Source organism: Cryptotermes secundus, unplaced genomic scaffold (assembly GCF_002891405.2).
Source record: "Cryptotermes secundus unplaced genomic scaffold, Csec_1.0 scaffold407, whole genome shotgun sequence".
Lineage (NCBI taxonomy): Eukaryota > Metazoa > Arthropoda > Insecta > Blattodea > Kalotermitidae > Cryptotermes > Cryptotermes secundus.
In genome coordinates, this window is record NW_019741981.1 from 4555187 (window position 1) to 4572387 (window position 17201).

Below are 17201 nucleotides of genomic sequence, written 5' to 3' on the forward strand. Positions count from 1 at the left end.
AAATAAAAACTTTTTGAGTTAACATTCATTACAGTGTCTTTTTTGCAATACGTGTAATGATTAAGTAAATACAGCCTTCTAAAACACTGAGTCAAGTTCTGGGTATTCTGTGCAGGCAAATTAAAATACTGTAAAGATATATTTCCAAAGAGCTACTACATTGCCTGCAATAATAAGTTATGTTTTTTTTGACAAAGCCAATCAACGTTAGAGATATCACACTGCAGACAAACAAATTATATTTGTGTTTGTAGCTTTGTGCCGAGTACACTCATTGTTCGCAGCCCTTGTTGCGCTTGTGTGAACATGTCCTTTAGTAGCTGTGTCCTTTGTTCCTATACCTTTTCCGACTACCAATATCTTGATATCTCTGAAACAGTCACTTCCATATGTAGTACTTGATGACGATGGCTGCAAGGCTGCTACCTACACAGGACAACACACACACAGATTTAAGTGTAGAGAGGCATCCATGCCTCGAGTGGGATTCGAACCAACAATCCCAGTGTTTGAGTGGGTCAAGATACTTCGTGCCTTAGACTGAGCAGCCACTGTGATAGGCTTCCTTCACTTCCTTTACATATTTCTGTGTACAGAGTTCTTTCAAGAAGAATTGCAAGATTCCATCTAAGCAGTAGGTAAACTAGGGACTCTTTGATTTATATTGTCACAATTTATAGGCGGGATCAATAACAACGGAATTTGGAATGAATGGTTGGATTTAGAGATCATTCCTTGTACAGTCACTTGTAATCACAATACATTATAGCGCTATCACTAATCTACCAACTTCTTGAATCACTATGACATGCCTAGTCTTCTCAGTCTGCACTAGTCGTATCCTGGCAACGGATTTATAACAGTCTCACTGTAACTACAGCACGCATAAGGTCTTCTTTTCACATGCTAAGTCTTTTCTTCACAGGCTACCTTCAACTCAGTTCTGCTGATCTCAAAGTCAAAGTCAAATTTATATTACGACTGATGGTCAGTTGCCTGTTCTGTCTGGGAATAAAGTAACCATCTGGGGCTTAAGACCAGATTTTTGTTACTGCCAGATATTTGCAGGCTTGTTGACATGGGGCGCTGTCTCTGACGAGAGGACATGTCTGTCGTTTGCCAGAGTCATAGTCAACAGTAATAAGTCTGTTGTCAGTATGTACTGTTACAATGTACATGCTAATAAACGTATGTATATACAACATATACAGGGCCTCGGCCGGTCCAGTTTCAGTAGAGCAGATCATTAGTAGCTCCTGCTACAACAGCAGTATAGTCACTTGAATGGTCGTATGCTTGACCGCTGCTAAGTTTAAGCCTCTTATATTTCCTGCGTCGTGCTTCGCCTTTTCCACTGTTGTGAAAATTTTCTGCTTATCTCAAAGTCAAAGTCACATTGGGACTGACGATCAGTCAGGCAGTAAGTCTTGGTGGCGAGCCCCATCTGGGGCTCATGACCAGATATTTATTACTGTTTGACAGTTATGGTCTTGTCTTTGTGGGCCGCCCTCTCTGACAAGTGGGTGGGTATGCTTTTTTTATATGCTCCTGACTCTTGCCAGTGCAGTCTTTCTCGGGTCCGAGTCCCTTGGGACTCCCGACCATATATTACTGACTCAGATTTGAGACTTCCATTTTCGTCGCCTCCTGCGACTTGCAGGGTCACGATGGAGTTATTCGACCGCGCCTCCACACGGGGAGTCTCCACACTGCCTCTCTACTGAAGTGAAAGTGAAAGTGACATTGCGATTGACGGTCAGTCAGTCAGTCAATAAGTCTTGGAGTCGAGCCCCATCTGGGGCTCATGACCAGATATTTATTACTGTTTGACATTCACGGTCTTGCTTTTGTGGGGCGTCCTCTCTGACGAGAAGACGGGTCTGTCTTCTATATATGCTGCTGGACCTTGCCAGCGAGTCTTTCTCGGGTCCGAGTCCTTTGAGACTCGCGACCATATTTTACTGTCTCAGATTTGAGACTTCCCTTTTCGTCGCCTCCTACGACTCGCAGGGTCACGGTGGAGGTATTCGACCCCTCCTCCACACGGGTCAGGAGTTCAGAGTCCACTGTCTTCTTAGGCAGTGTAGTTCTCTTATAAACCCTCAGCCAGACAACGGGAAAACGCTTCGCTTCCTTGTTGCCTAGTCGCAGAGTTTCTACTCAAAGTCAAAGTCATATTGCGACTGACGATCAATCAGTCAGTCAGTAAATCTTGGTATCGAGCAACTTCCTGGGGCTCATGACCAGATATTTATTACTCCTCGACAGTTACGGTCTTTTTTTCTGTGGGGCGACCTATCTGGGTCTGTCTTTTGTATATCCTGCTGGCCCTTGCCAGCGCAGTGTTTCTCAGGTCCTAGTCCCTTGGGACTTGCGACCACATTTTACTGTCTGCCATTTGAGACTTCCCTTTTCGTCGCTCCTACGACTCGCAGGGTCACGGTGGAGGTATTCGACCCCGCCTCCACATGGGGTCTTTCTTTCTCTCTCTCTCTCTACTAGTCCAAGTCCAAGTCACATTGCATTCTGCAGCTGTGTGGTGTCCTCAGCAACGTCCGTCATAAAGTACGTTCGTTACAACAGACGCATTTTGTGCGCTCGTGTGGCCCTAGCCTACACTCGCCGGACAACACTTTGAGCAGATTCAAAGTACCACGTTCTCATAGCGGTCACTGTCCTCTGGACATGACGCTGTGTAGTGCGGTTGAAGTTCACCGAAATTTCCTTGCTGCATGCTTCTTGTTAGCTGCTTGCTTAGCATATCTTCTGCCCCAGAGATGGAGGCAGTACGTTACTCTGCAACTTCGGTGAACTTGGTGCCGCACTGCATGACGTCACATTCTAGAAGACACTACTCTTCAAGCATGCATTCCTTCAGTAGATCCTGAAATGGAAAAGAGACTTCGCCAATAGTGGTCACAGTTCCTGGATACAGATCCTGAGGTCCCGGGTTCGACTTCCGGTGCTATCAGATTTTCTGAGAAGTAGTGGGTCTGGAACGGGGTCCACTCAGCGTTGTGAGGATAACTGAGGAGCTATTTCAAGGAAATAGCAGCTCCGGTCTAGCAAACCGAGATTAACAGTCGTGGGGATGTTGTGCTGACCACGTGACACCCTCTACCGGTAGAAGTTGGCACTAACTCCGCCGACAAGCGACGGTCGCTCGGTCGGTATAGTTCGCTTGCGAACTACAGGCCACGGAGTTAGTTAGTTAGTTAGTTTGTTTGTTTGTTACTCACCCTGAAGAGGGGCTCCAACGTTACGTCCTTGTCAGGAATCTGGCGGAGGACTCCTGCAGCCAAGAGGTGTGTGCAGAACTGGACCGCGAGGATACGCAGATCCTGCGAAGTCAACAGGAGACGCAGGTAGTGTTCCTCCGGGAAAGCAGACACGAACCAGTTGATGAGCATCTGGCCTGTAGCAACGCAACACAGCGACATTGTACATGATGCCTTCTTCTCGACTAACACTGCTATTGTAATGTGCACAAAGGCGTGGCCAGCCAAACTCAAGACTTCGCATTTATGTAACACAGTGATACACTCTGCTCACAAGAAAAATGGACCACAATTGGGAAATGGTGCACTGAAAAGGGAGGAAGCCGTTGTAAGCAAGTAAAACAATAGACTACTGCCTTCTGGGATGCGACTCCGTGCTACCTATATTTTCGTCTTCTCTGAATATTGAAGCAACAATTCCTCCAAAACTTGTTTAGATATCTACCAGACTATATGGCATTACATGTCAGAAGACAGAATTCTTCACAGTCACCGCCTTGGCAACCCCAAATCTCACAAGCGGCCCAAACTTCTGGCGTCTACCGTTGAGTTGTGGATAAGCTGCGGTACTTGGCACTTAACAAAATCACAGACTTTCTAGGTAAAGAGGTAAAGCTGTCCCTGTGCTTAACTACTTAAGCACTACGCCATGAGTACGTATGGGGGGAGTGGATGAGATTTTCTATGGGAGTAAAAATCGTGGAAGAAAGAAGCAGATATAAAAATTAAATTGATCATCTAATATCCTCTTAATCTAAGATCCAAATAGCTTCAGAGGACTTTCAGTTGTGGTTGTAATTGAGTATTTCTTACAGAGTCAGGTTGTTAGACCATGCGTAATCACCAAGTATGAGCACCACCCATCATCAGACGTCCGAGATTGTTTATTCTCCACTTTTACAAGTAAAACATCTTATTTTTTTATTCCAAATGTTATCTCCGTATGTAAAAGTTCCGGTCTATAAAACCGAAATTAACGCCCGTGGAGATTCCTTGCGCTGACCACGCGACACACTCTATCCGCTAAAGCTGGCACTAACTTCGTCGACATTTAGGAAATGCGAAAACAAGTTTGGGATGTTTTGAAGTGGCTCAGGATAATGTACGTGTTTTACAACATGCAGCGTAACTTCCGGTTTCACAAAGACGAGCCTGGACCAAATGAAGAGGTTGGCAAATCTTCTAACCTAGCGGTGAATCGGGTAGCTCACTGGTGATTTCGTCAGCATTCAGCAGTCTGGGTCAGTCAGCGCATGGCTAGTCCGGATCCACCAAGTGTCATGTGCACGCAGGTTGTGTGGCAAAGAAAATGTCTCGACAAAGAGGCAGCTGTCTGTAGCTATCGATACGACGGAATGACGAATGTGAGAAACGGTTGCGACTGGTGGAAGATAACCACAAGGAACGACTTTTCTGCCATCGATATGTGGGGCCAAGCTTCATTAAACACATCTTTTTCTTGAAGAAAGTCGTCTTCTGGGTTTTGGCGCCGTGTATTCTTCNTCTTACATCTTTTTCTTCTTTCCAATTCTTGTCGTCGTCATCATCATCATCATCGTCATCATGCTCCCTAAACGAAAGACAAGCTTTTGCAGTGTGATACTGACCCTGTTCAGAAATGGTTTTTGGATAATAGTATGGAACTAAGGTAAAGCTATCTCTGTAACAGGCCGTGGAAGCCCGTACGGTTGTGAGACATCGAGGCCCCCACATTTTCCAGACAGTCTGCTCAGAAACGGCTGTAAGATTGTCAGCCTTACGCGCCAGTCGCCCTTTACACCTCGGAAGATTACTGGTACTCATTTCTGTTAGAGGCTGAGTCGACCCCAGGGTCATAGTGCGGCTGGAAGGATTAGGTAAACTGAAAAATCCAATTATCTTATCGGGAATCGAACCCGCGACCTTCCGGCTTGTAGCATAGTGACTCAAGCAACTATGCTACTGGTGCCCCCACTGTAAGGTTATATAACTTATACATAACAAATATATTTGTATTCTCTCTCGCATTGGCGGTCCACCCATAATTAGCTTTCAGTCCACCGGAAAATCGCAACTGACATCTTGCCCGGCCCTGGACGAGGGCACTTAACCGTATCATGGCTTGTCTAGCAGCAGACAGCAACCACTGAACCTCACAGCGTTCACCAAGTTACAGGAGATGTTTACATAGTCGTGAATATGTAAGTGGCAAATACATGAAGTGCATATAGAGCTCTCTGCCGCTGTGTTTCCACGATTCTAGGGTAAAACCCGTTCATAACACAACCCCGAAAATCTTCCGTTCCTGGTGAGTTCATGTGCAACACAGGACACTTCAGGCTACTCAGTGTACCGGTTATCACTCCCCGCCTGCATTTACAAATTTAGTCAACTCGAATTTCAGTCTGGTCACCCAGCTATCCCGGTCTCTCTAGGGAGGTGCCGGGATAGCACCTTCAGACTGGCAACGACTGCCTCCTTTCAAATTCTTACCTACTCGCCATTAATCATCATTTCCCCATCTTATTTGTCGCTGTATGCCCCACGCAATTCGTTTATCTCTGGTTTGTTTAACGACGCTCTCATTGTACGGACTGTATACGTCTAACGTTTCGTTAATCTATAAATAATTAGCTGGTTAGAATATCGAAGGAATCGGTCGTGGCCTAATCTTAGGAACTGTCCCAGCACTGGCAGCCGGCATAGTTCAGTCGGTATGGCGACTGGTTTAGGACTGGGATCGGAGGTCGATTTCCGTTTCGGTCAAGATTTTTCTCTTCTCCACGTCGTCCAGACCGACTCTGGGGTCCACCTCAGCCTCCTATCCAATGGATACTGGGGGCTTTTTTCCCGGGGGTAAAGCGACCAGTGCGTGAAGCTGGCCACTCACCTTCAACCAGTGCCGAGGTCAAGAAAATGTGGATCTATACATCCACTCCCCCATACGCCTTCATGGCGAAGTGCTTAATGGGACAACTTTACTTTCTTCACCTTTGAAGCCAGAACTGGAAGGACTGAGAAAAACGAAGAAATATCTCAAGTCTACTGGTCGAGATTTTAACCTAGGATTGCGTGACATGAAGAAGAAATGATACCCAGTCGACTACGACGTTAGATCCCCTGCAGTTGGAACGGCATTATAAAAAATATTGCACAGTATTCAGTACATAGGCCTAGACCAGGCATGACCAACGCGTCGATCGCGGGACGATTTTTGGTCGATCTCATAGGCCTATAAGGAAATTATACGTGAAAAGCATGTAAATTCCCTTGTAATATAAAATAAGAAAGAGATCATAGCTACTATTCAAGATCTGTAATTATCAAGAAACACCACTGTGCGGCGAAAAGAAATGCTGTGTGGAAACATAACTGAACAGTTGTTGAAAGATGTTTCCAATTGTGTTGCTTTCTCCCTCCAACTGGATGACTCTACAGACATCAGAGACACAGCAGTCCAGGCATTTGGGCTTTATAAACTCGTATGGCGGGAGTTAATGGTTCATACTGAACGAGTTTTGTGTGTATGGGTCTACTCGTCTGAACGCTCTGACGGCAATTCTGTACATCGTGTAAACATTTTCCACATACGCCGTCCATTGACTGGATACACGAAGGAACGAAGTCTCGATAGAGACTTTAGATGAAGATACTGATAAGAACTACACAAGGACATATAAATACGCATGTAATTGTGATAAGGATATTTATCAGCAATATCTATATCATTCCGATAAGTGCTAAAAACACACGGTTAAAGGTCTTCTTGTACACTTACCTCGTATTCTCAATAACTGTTGCTACAGTTAACATCACAAAGTTAAAGCTGGCCAGCGCCATAGCTCAAGCGGTTAGTCGCTGGCTTCACACCGCGGCGGCCCGGGTTCGATCCCGGATCTGGTCAAGTGGGATTTGTGGTGGACAAAGTGGCGCTGGGGAAGGTTTTCTCCGAGTACTTCGGTTTCCCCTGCCAATCTTCATTCCACCAATTGTTCCACAATCACCCTCACCTATCATCTGGGGCTGGTACAATAGGCCAGAAGTGGCCGCAGTACAAGGGACTTATTCCCACCCCACTAGCAATAAAAAAAAGGTAAAGCTGTCTAGTCTCCAGAAATGTCCAACAGATATCGGTTAATTTTGGTGTTGGAATCTGCGAAACAATACATGCAGTTGGAGCAAGGAGACTTGAATGCACTATCGGACATTAGTCTCAACATATACACTCGCTGAGGGACGCCACGAACGACCTCAGCAGAGGTTAGAACCGACTAATTGCCGAATATAAGTCTAGGGTGTATGCAGTGTCCGGTGAGACGTCGAGGCTGCTACATTTTGTAAATAATCGGCTCACAGATGGCGGTGAAACTGTCAGCCTTACGTGCCGGCCGGATTAGGTCAATTGAAAAATCCAATGACCTCATCGGGAATCGAATCCGCGACCTGGAGAGACTGGAAAATATCACGACAATTCTGAGTCAGGAGTGTCGATGTCCCGGCCGAGTTGCGAACAGAGCTCCTACAGAATACGAGGCTACGAGCGTTACTGCTGCGCTAACCTGCTCGGTGATGGTGACTATTCACCCCGTACTTCTGCAGATAACATTTAAGACGGTACATTTTTTTTGGATCGGAATATACTTAAAGGTTAAAAAGCGTGGGGGATTCACGTTTGGTTTGTGTCTCCCACCATACTGCAGATCTGCCCACCATAAACACAAACACAAACACCAAACACGGCTGCCAATACTCGTATTATGCGTCGCTAGGTATGTCAGTGCTCTGACGTGTACGTCCGTCTGCGCTGCATGACTTCATCACTGACTGCATTAAAGTTTCGAGGAAATAAATAGAAGTGTGCATTGTCTTTATCTGATGAGTTGCGGAAGTGGGCAGGGCATGTAGCACGAATGGGGGAGATGAAGAATACATATAGGTTATTGGTGGGAAAGTCAGAAGGAAAGAGACCACTGGGAAGACCAATGAGTAGGTGGGTGGACAATATTAAAATGGATTTTAGAGAGCGATATGATGGGATGATATGGATTGGATTGATCTGGCTCAGGATATTGACCAGTGAAGTGCTCTTGTGAACATTATAATGAACCTCGGGGTTCCATAAAATGCTGGCAAATTCTTGAGTAGTTGCAGAATTGGTGGCTTCTCAAGAAGGGCTCAGCTCTATGAGTAAGTATTATTATTATTATTATTATTATTACAATATCAGTCGTATTAGCTCAGAAGGTATAATAACTGGACCAATGGGTGGAAACCGAAGATTTCGGGTTCGAATCCCGCCAGGAGAGACACATTTTCCTTTCTCCGTCCAGACCGGCTCTGGGAGCCACCCAGTCTCCTGTCTAATGGGTACTGGGGCTCTTTCAACGGGCCAAGCCCGAGGTGTGCAGTTTACCACCGAGGTTATGAATACTTGGAGCTATACCTACACATACATCATGGCGCTTGCTTAATTAAGAGATATTATTATTGTTATCCGGCCAAGAAAACAGAAATTAATGGCCGTGGCGATCCGTTGCGCTGATCACGCGACGCCCTCTATCCGCTAAAGTTGGCACTTACTTCGCCGACAAGCGGCGGTCGTTCGGTCGGTATAGTTCGCTTGCGGACTCAAGCCACGGAGTTTTATTATTGTTATAATTATTTACATCATATTGTGTGTAATGTCACTATGATTGTTTTTTATATATGCTTGGGCTTACGTTATGTCTCTTGAAATATTTACGGCGGAGAGCAAACAGGAATAATATTGATTTAAATTCGAACTTGCGATCCGAGTATTAATACGTGGGGGAAGTTTCGTTCTTCGCCTCTCTGCATGCTTCATCCGCGAAACTAGTGAACGAATTTCGATGAAATTTGGTAATTAGTACCCACAATAAACACTATCTGGTTAATGTTACCAAATCTACATTACGCAAATAAACAAAGAAGCATTATCTTTTTCTGGCTTAACCCCCCACTGCTTCTCCAGTCACTTGTTACATCAGTGCACTAGCTTACTGATGCCAACCAAGACAAGTAAGCATCGCCTCTTTCAGGTCTTGAAAACAGGCATTCACGTAACGATGTCCTTTTGGCAGTCCAGAAAGGCGACCATCACGTGGGTCGGGGTCGATGAGGAAGAACTTCGAATTTCCGAACAATTTCGACCAAAAGAGAAAGAATCACAACACGTTGTTTGTCAACGGCGAAAGCCGAAATGAAAGCCAACATGTTTGCACTGAGGCTGTTGGAACACGCTGAACGTATCGAAACCTAAGTTGCGTACAGAGTATAGTTCATGACGCTGGGAATGCGTTGTGACATGTTCTCAGACTTTTACCTGCCCCCTTTCGATATTTACTTTTAGAATCGACTTCATATTTAATGAAATGTAAGGAAAACAATTATGGATTCTCTATACTCTGGTCAGCGTTGTCCAGTTATATTGTGTAGGGCAAGAAAAAGATAAACCTATCCCTGTAACAGGCCGTGGAGGCCCATAGGGTTGTGAGATGTCGAGGCTCCCACATTTTCTTTAGACAATTGGCTCACAGATGGCGGTGAGGTTGTTAACCTTACGCGCCGGCCACCTTTCAGCCCCAGGGAGATTCCTTGTACTCATTTCTGTTAGGGTGAGGGCACATCAAATAAACTGGCAACCGCAATTTCCGAGAACTGTTATCAGCCTGAGTTGAACACGTGTTACTGAATGGAGCAGCGCAAATTGAGGAAATTCCACTGCCGTTTCCTCAATTTTTCCTGCTCCTTTCAGTAACATGTGTTCAACTCAGGCTGATAACAGTTCTCGGAAATNTAACCTTACGCGCCGGCCACCTTTCAGCCCCAGGGAGATTCCTTGTACTCATTTCTGTTAGGGTGAGGGCACATCAAATAAACTGGCAACCGCAATTTCCGAGAACTGTTATCAGCCTGAGTTGAACACGTGTTACTGAATGGAGCAGCGCAAATTGAGGAAATTCCACTGCCGTTTCCTCAATTTTTCCTGCTCCTTTCAGTAACATGTGTTCAACTCAGGCTGATAACAGTTCTCGGAAATTGCGGTTGCCAGTTTCCTTGGTGTGCCCTCGTCCTAACAGAAATGAGTCGACCTCAGGACCATTGTGGGGCTGGAAGGATTAGGTCAATTGAAAAATCCAGTGGCCTCATCGGGAATCGAATCCGCTACCTTCTGGCTTGTAGCACAGTGCCTCAACCAATTATGCTACCGTGTTCCCCTCTTAGTAATTACAGAAAACATGAAAAAGTACAACACCCTAAAGTTCCGTTAGAACCAGTGAATTAGTTCAAAGGTTGAGAGGGGAGATACAGAGACTGTTTCTTGAGCACATAAATCAGTCTTTACCCCCTTAGAAAGGAAAGTATGTTAATAAAAATATTAGTTCATTATATGAGTTGTCAGGGCGGGAAGAATTCGAGGTGTGTTTGTTAAGCAAGATGGCCGCGTGCATAATGAAACATACTACTCAAAACTTGATGTCTGAGATCTATTTCTTTCAGCGAATAACTTCAGCAAGCCCACGGCTTTAAAAAGACGTTTAACGAAAACACGAACAAAACAAAATATTCTCACAGATACAAATCATATCACAGAAAATCAACACATCTCTTTATAACAGTGTATTTGTGATTATTAGGTTAGCCTGTAAATAGATAAAGTCCTCCCTGTGCTTAACTAATTAAGCATTATGCCACGAAGTCGTATAGGGGAGTGGATGTATAGGTTCACGTTTTCTTGACCTCGCCAATAGTTGGAAGTGAGTGGTCACCTTCACTCCCCTGCTGTTTTAACCCCCGGGGAAATAGCCCCCGGTGTCCATTGGATAGGAGGCTGGTTGGGGCCCAGGGCCGGTCTGTACCCTGTGGAGAAGAGAAAATTCTTGATCCTACCGCTACTCGAACTCCGACCCCTTAGTCTTCCGGCCCGTAGCCAGTCGCTATATCGACTACAAAAAATTGTAAACCCACGTTTTAAATAATCATGCAACTTTATGTTATCTTTTTTCAGAAACGATAATATGAATGACGTTAAATGTATCTCTGAAATGATTATGTCAAGAACATCACCAATATGTACACACACTTCAGAATAACAGGAAACGACATGTACAAGACACAAAACAAAATTAAGGAGTTGGATGTTAAACCTGGTCGGTGCAGCCTAAGTTGATATCGCCTTCGATTTTCTTGCATTTTGCTCCATCGATTTAGCAGAACAAAGTTAACAGCAGAATTTGTCCTGTATAATAATGGCCTCGTAGCCGAGATAATATAAGAAGCTTCAATAACTGGCTTATAAATTCTCCAGTGAAATATCAAATAAACAATTAATAATACGAATATATTCATCTGATCCTTTGTCCCCTGGCGCTGTATATCAACTCTGCTATTTTTCCAATTTCTAAGTTCGTCCTCTTCTCTCATCCTGACAGAAATTCAACTAACACAGAAACCGGAGCACGCGCAATATCTTGTCACTTGCGTTGCATAAAAACAGTGTGGTGGGTGGCTTAAAAATCTACGAACTACAGGCTGAGTGAACATCTTATCATTTTCTTATCACACACTTCATAATACGGGTTTATTACGGCAATAATGTGATATTCTGTAGTACGGAACTACACGGGGACCGAGGGTTTGGCCTTGTGGCTGGCGAGTAAGCCTCTCACGAGCGGCCTCCGTAGTCTAGGGGTAACGTTCCCACCTCATGACTCAAGGTACACGGGTTCAAACCCGGCGGAGGTCGTGGAATTTTTAAGGGCGGAAAAATTCAGGGAAGAAGTCCTCCGGGGTCCCGTGTCGTAGCTTTACGGCACGTAAAAGAACCTCATGCCTCAAGGAGGCCTCTGAGCCAAATTATAAGGACATTTCCCGCCCAACAATAGTCTCTAACGCCTCTGATAGATGGGGGAAGCATCTAGATACCCCTGAGCCAGTAGAGGCCGAACTTGCTGGCTGAGTCGGGACTGATGGCACGCNAATCCTCTCACGAGATTCCAAATGGCTATTGTACGCGTTCTATAAATGCAACGCTAAAAGATTTTTGTTGCCACAACAACGGGACATAAAAGCTCGTTCGACAGTCGCTTTCCTTCTGTCTTAGCGATACTATACGAGTGTTAACTAAGTAACTGATTAAGCAGCTAATTAACTAAAAATTAACCCGCTATAGCAGGTTTCTTTTTCTCCTCTCGCTTCCAGTGTGGAACATAGGGCTGATCTCAGATTCATGGTCATTTTCTTACTCCTTGGACGAATGATCAGCTCGTCGCAAGGCCTCACGCATGCATACACAAAACATTCATGTCGTGTACGGGATTCGAACCCACGATGACGGCTTCCGAGCGAGTGAAGACAGTGCATGCCTTAGACCGCTCGGATACCGTGACTGGCATAGCAGGGTTAAGTATGCATAATTACACAACTAACTATTTAACTATTTATAACAGGCAGTGAAGGCCCATAGGGTTGTGAGACGTCGAAGCTCCCACATTTTCTCAAGACAATTATTTCACAGATAGCGGTAAGGTTGTCAAGCCTTACGCGCCGGCAGCCTTTTACCTCCCAGGAAGATTCCTGGTACTCATTTCTGTTAGAGGCTGAGTAGACTTCAGGGCCATAGTGGGGCTGGAAGGATTAGGTAAATTGAAAAATTCACCTCTCGGCACTCTAATCCGCGACCTTCCGGCTTGTAGCATAGTGCTTCGACTAATTACGCTACCGCGTGCCCCAACTTTCGGTACAGTAATCAATCCAATACTATTAATTCTACAACAAGTATAAAATCTACAATTTTCTCTGATGAGTACTATCTTCTCGGATAAAATGCTGTGTAGTCCACCGAAAGTCAGCTAATGTTTCGGAGGAACATATAGCCTAGATCTTCAGGGTGGAATAAGCCGAGCAATATTACAGCGTGAAAGCAGGTGACAATCCGAGCAGCAGTACTCTTCATAACCACCGGTGGGAAAACCTCAAATCGTATTTCCTTTTCTGTCCGAATTACGACCATTTATGAACCATAGGGCCTAAATAGCAAACTAAATCTCTGAAACGGAGAAGTTCATGGAGGTAGGCCTAGGCCCACTGGGGCTGTAGTGCCAAGGAAAAAAAAATCTCTGAAAAAGACAGGAATCTCTTCTATAATAATTCGATTTCGTCCACGTGTCGTTTACTTGGCTGCCCACTCAACAGCCCACGGGCCAATTACAAAGTAAACAAGAGTGACAGAAATTAAACAAACATACACAAAGTACGAAAAAAGCATAATAATAATAATAATAATAATAATAATAATGATGATGATGATGATGATGATGATGATGATGATTATGATAATCACAACAACAACAACAACAACAACAACAGCCTTGTGTTAGGCCGAAGAACAAACAAAGGACAACAGACGTCAAAAGCGACTTCTGTAAAATTGAAAGTTATGATGAAGAAAGATTTTAGATTATGTTTTACAATTTCAGGTATATTGAAGCCTACCAGAATTCTACAGTACTTGCAATTATGAACACCCATCAATGAATTGTTTGGTTAATAATTTCTTACTGCACACAACAGTCATTCAGTGACCAAAATGAACTATAATATTCAAGGGTATTTTATTCTACATTAGCTCTGAAAGATGATTACTACGTTACAAGCTCCTCATATTCTCGCGAGGGAGCAAGTCTGGCAGCCGTATAAAGTATGTAATTTGATGGGTGAGTCATAATGGGCATGTAAACTGTGTACCTCCATACACGTACTTCTTCCGTGCTTTACTTTAATCTTATGGAATTCAAACAGACCTTCAAACTTCTCGTAGATCTGGAAGTCCAGTTTCTCGGGCACAAACTTTGGCTTGGCCACGCGCTGTTCAATGGTGGCCTTGTCCAGGGTGAGGCTGGCCACTTTGCGCAGCACATTGCTGTCCAGGGGCACATCACTCACCGATGAGTGGCGTCTCAGGTCCCGAGCTTCGCCCTGCTGCTGCGTCTCTGTGCACAAATATGTTGGTTAGGGCACTTACAAGCCTTTAACAAAACTAACTTAATTTCGTAGCTAGGTAGCTAATTCGTTCTTTAATGCATTCATTCATCAATCAACAACACTTAATTAACTATTAAACTAATTAAACTAACAAACTAACTGACCAAATATAAATACAAACTAGATAATTAAACTAAATTAACTATTGACTACCCTAAAAAGAAACTAAATTATCCATCCATCAACTCAGTCACCCACCCATCCACCCTGGCCGCCTTTGCAGCTTTTTAGTCTTATAGACAGCAGGTAAGACTCCTCGGAAGCCGGTCACGGTAGCCGAGCGGTCTAAGGCATGCACTGTCTTCGCTCGCTCGGAAGCCGAGATCGTGGTTTCGAGTCCCACTCAGGGCATGGATGTTTGTGTGCGTTTTTCTGTGTTTGTCTACAGGTAGAGGCCTTGCGACGAGCTGATAACCCGCCCAAGGAGTCCTACCGTATGTGTAAGATCTAGAAAAACCGAAGTGAACGGAGAAGTTCATGGAGGTAGGCCTAGGCCCACTGGGGCTGTAGTGCCAAGGGGGGGGGGGGAAGACTCCTCGGAAAGGGGAATCGGCCCGGCGTAAGGCTGCCATCTACACGTAGGATAACATGAACGCAGAATAAACACACACAGACATCCATGCCACGAGTGGGATTCGAACACATGATCCCAGCGTTCGAGCGAGCGAGGACAGTTCATGCCTTAAACCGAGCGGTCACTTATCAACATCTATGGGCTCTACCGTCCTTTGTTGGACCTTGGGCGCTTTTTCAGTTTAATAAATTAACTATCAGACCAATTAACAGACCAACTAACCAGTCAACTAGGCTAACTCCTACGGAAAAAACCAATCGTCCAGGCCACAAACTGCATTAACTATTAAACTAGATAAATGAGCATATTAACTCATTAACTACTGACAAACTGACCACACAATATTAACTACAAAACTATGAAACCAATTAATTGATTAAGTAACTAGTTGCTTAGCTACTTAACTGTTACAGTAAACAAAGTAACTACACAAAAACAGAGTAAGTAACTAATTAAAACAACTAAACTAACCAGATGGTCACTATGCAAGTGGCAGTACTATGAAATCAAGCAAATTAACTAAACTAAACAAATAGACAAACTGGCGCTAAGTAACCAGCCAACCAAATTCGTAGTGCAAAATATTGCAGTCAAGTTCCCGGCGCTTCCAGCCTACTCAACAGAAGACGAGCCGTGTGACATCATGAGTGTGCTATACACAGCTAACGTCTCCACAAACTGTACTTCAATTGGTCCTACTGGTGACAATAACAATAAAGCCGCCCCCTTCATAAACTGAATTTTTCTCAACCTTAAATACGAGCATGGTTATGGAATATTCTGGAAGGAAAGTTCAAGACAGGGAACTATTTGTGAAATATGAAAGCCTGGTATTGAAAGGAATCCTGGAGAAATGGGTTATGAAATTGTGGATTGGGTTCGACTGGTTCCAATGGCGAGCATTATGATTGCTGGCGATGGACCTTCGGAAACCATATATGCCAGAAGGTATGACTCCTTACAATTGTTTTGTCCGGCTGTCGCATTTAACTGAGAGAAAGAGAGAGAGAGAGAAACAAAATTCTTCAGTCACTGCAGCCAGGAACTAAAATCGAACTCGTGAATTATTAATTGCGCAAAAAGACACTGTAGCATGTTGTCAATTATGGGAATATAAAAATCTCTGTGGCATTTAGTCCGCAAGCGAACTATACCGACCGAGCGACCGCCGCTTGTCGGCGAAGTTAGTGCCAACTTTAGAAGATAGAGGGTGTGGCGTGGTCAGCGCAACTATCTCCACGGCCGTTAATCTCGGCTTTCTACATTGGGGCTTTTACTTTTCTATTCAAGTAGCTCCTCAATTATCCTCACGAGGCTGCGTGGACCCCGTTACAGACCCACTACTTCTCAGAAAATCTGGTAGCGCCGCGAATCGAACCCGGGAACTCTGGATCTGTAGCATGGAACTCTGACCACTAGACCACAGAGGCGATCCAATTATGGGAATATACGAGTATAAATAACAAATGCTTATAACGGTCGCTTGAAGTCAGAAATTGATTTTAAGACCGGATATAAAATAGAGCGAAAAAATTAATAAAAGGGTGTTAAGTAGGAGTGGTATATTGGCACCATGTTTCATTCAACGAGCCCCATGACGGCTTCTATCTGGTTGGAGAGTCGAAACGCTGAAGCGCACATACCCCTCTGCTGACAACATCCATAGAGATATGACACTCCTCAGAGCAGTGTGCGAGTTTCCCTTCCCTCGACATTCCTGCGACTGAAGTCCTGGGCAGGAGGCAGCAGCCTCTGGGTGGAGGCAGAACGTGACGGGAAGTGAGCAGAACAACTGTCCTGATTTCGAAAACGAGCCCTTCTGACTTTCTGCCACTGTAACAATTATCCAGTAGATGCATATCCGCAAATTCATTATCTCCCGAGGACTGCTGTTTACTGAGATGTGACACAATATAGTCTGGTAGATGTGTTACCGACGTTTCGGAAGGAACGTGCTGCTTCCATTTTTCTACACTTAATATTGAGTTAAGACCTTCCTCTCAAATGTCGGTAAATACCTACCAAACTACACGTCGTCACATATCACAAAACAGCAGTCTTCACAGTCACCTCCACGAGAACCCGGAATCTCATATCATTGTTCTCTATTTGTTTTGATATCATCTTCCTCCCTGCTTCCTTCCATTCGGTCTTTATTTCAATCAGCCCTCTCTTCCTTAATTCCTTCTATCTTCTGTCCCATTTGTCTTTTTTTCTCTCTGTTCTTCGGTTCTTTCCCTTCTTCCTTCCACCCTTTCTTTCTTAACGTCCTTTAACTAGCGAAGATAAGCCCTATATGAACGATC

General features: G+C 44.4%; 1 protein-coding gene across 1 annotated transcript in view; it reads right to left on the minus strand.

Annotated features, from left to right (window-relative positions):
- Window positions 1–17201, minus strand: part of LOC111872945 (formin-2) — a 95636-nt gene that overhangs the window by 37826 nt on the left and 40609 nt on the right. Inside the window, exons 3-4 of the mRNA XM_023867253.2 lie at window positions 14081–14269; window positions 3240–3415 (exon numbers count right to left, since the gene is read on the minus strand). Of these exons, the coding sequence (XP_023723021.1) occupies window positions 3240–3415; window positions 14081–14269 (365 nt within the window). The remainder of the gene's footprint in view (window positions 1–3239; window positions 3416–14080; window positions 14270–17201) is intronic.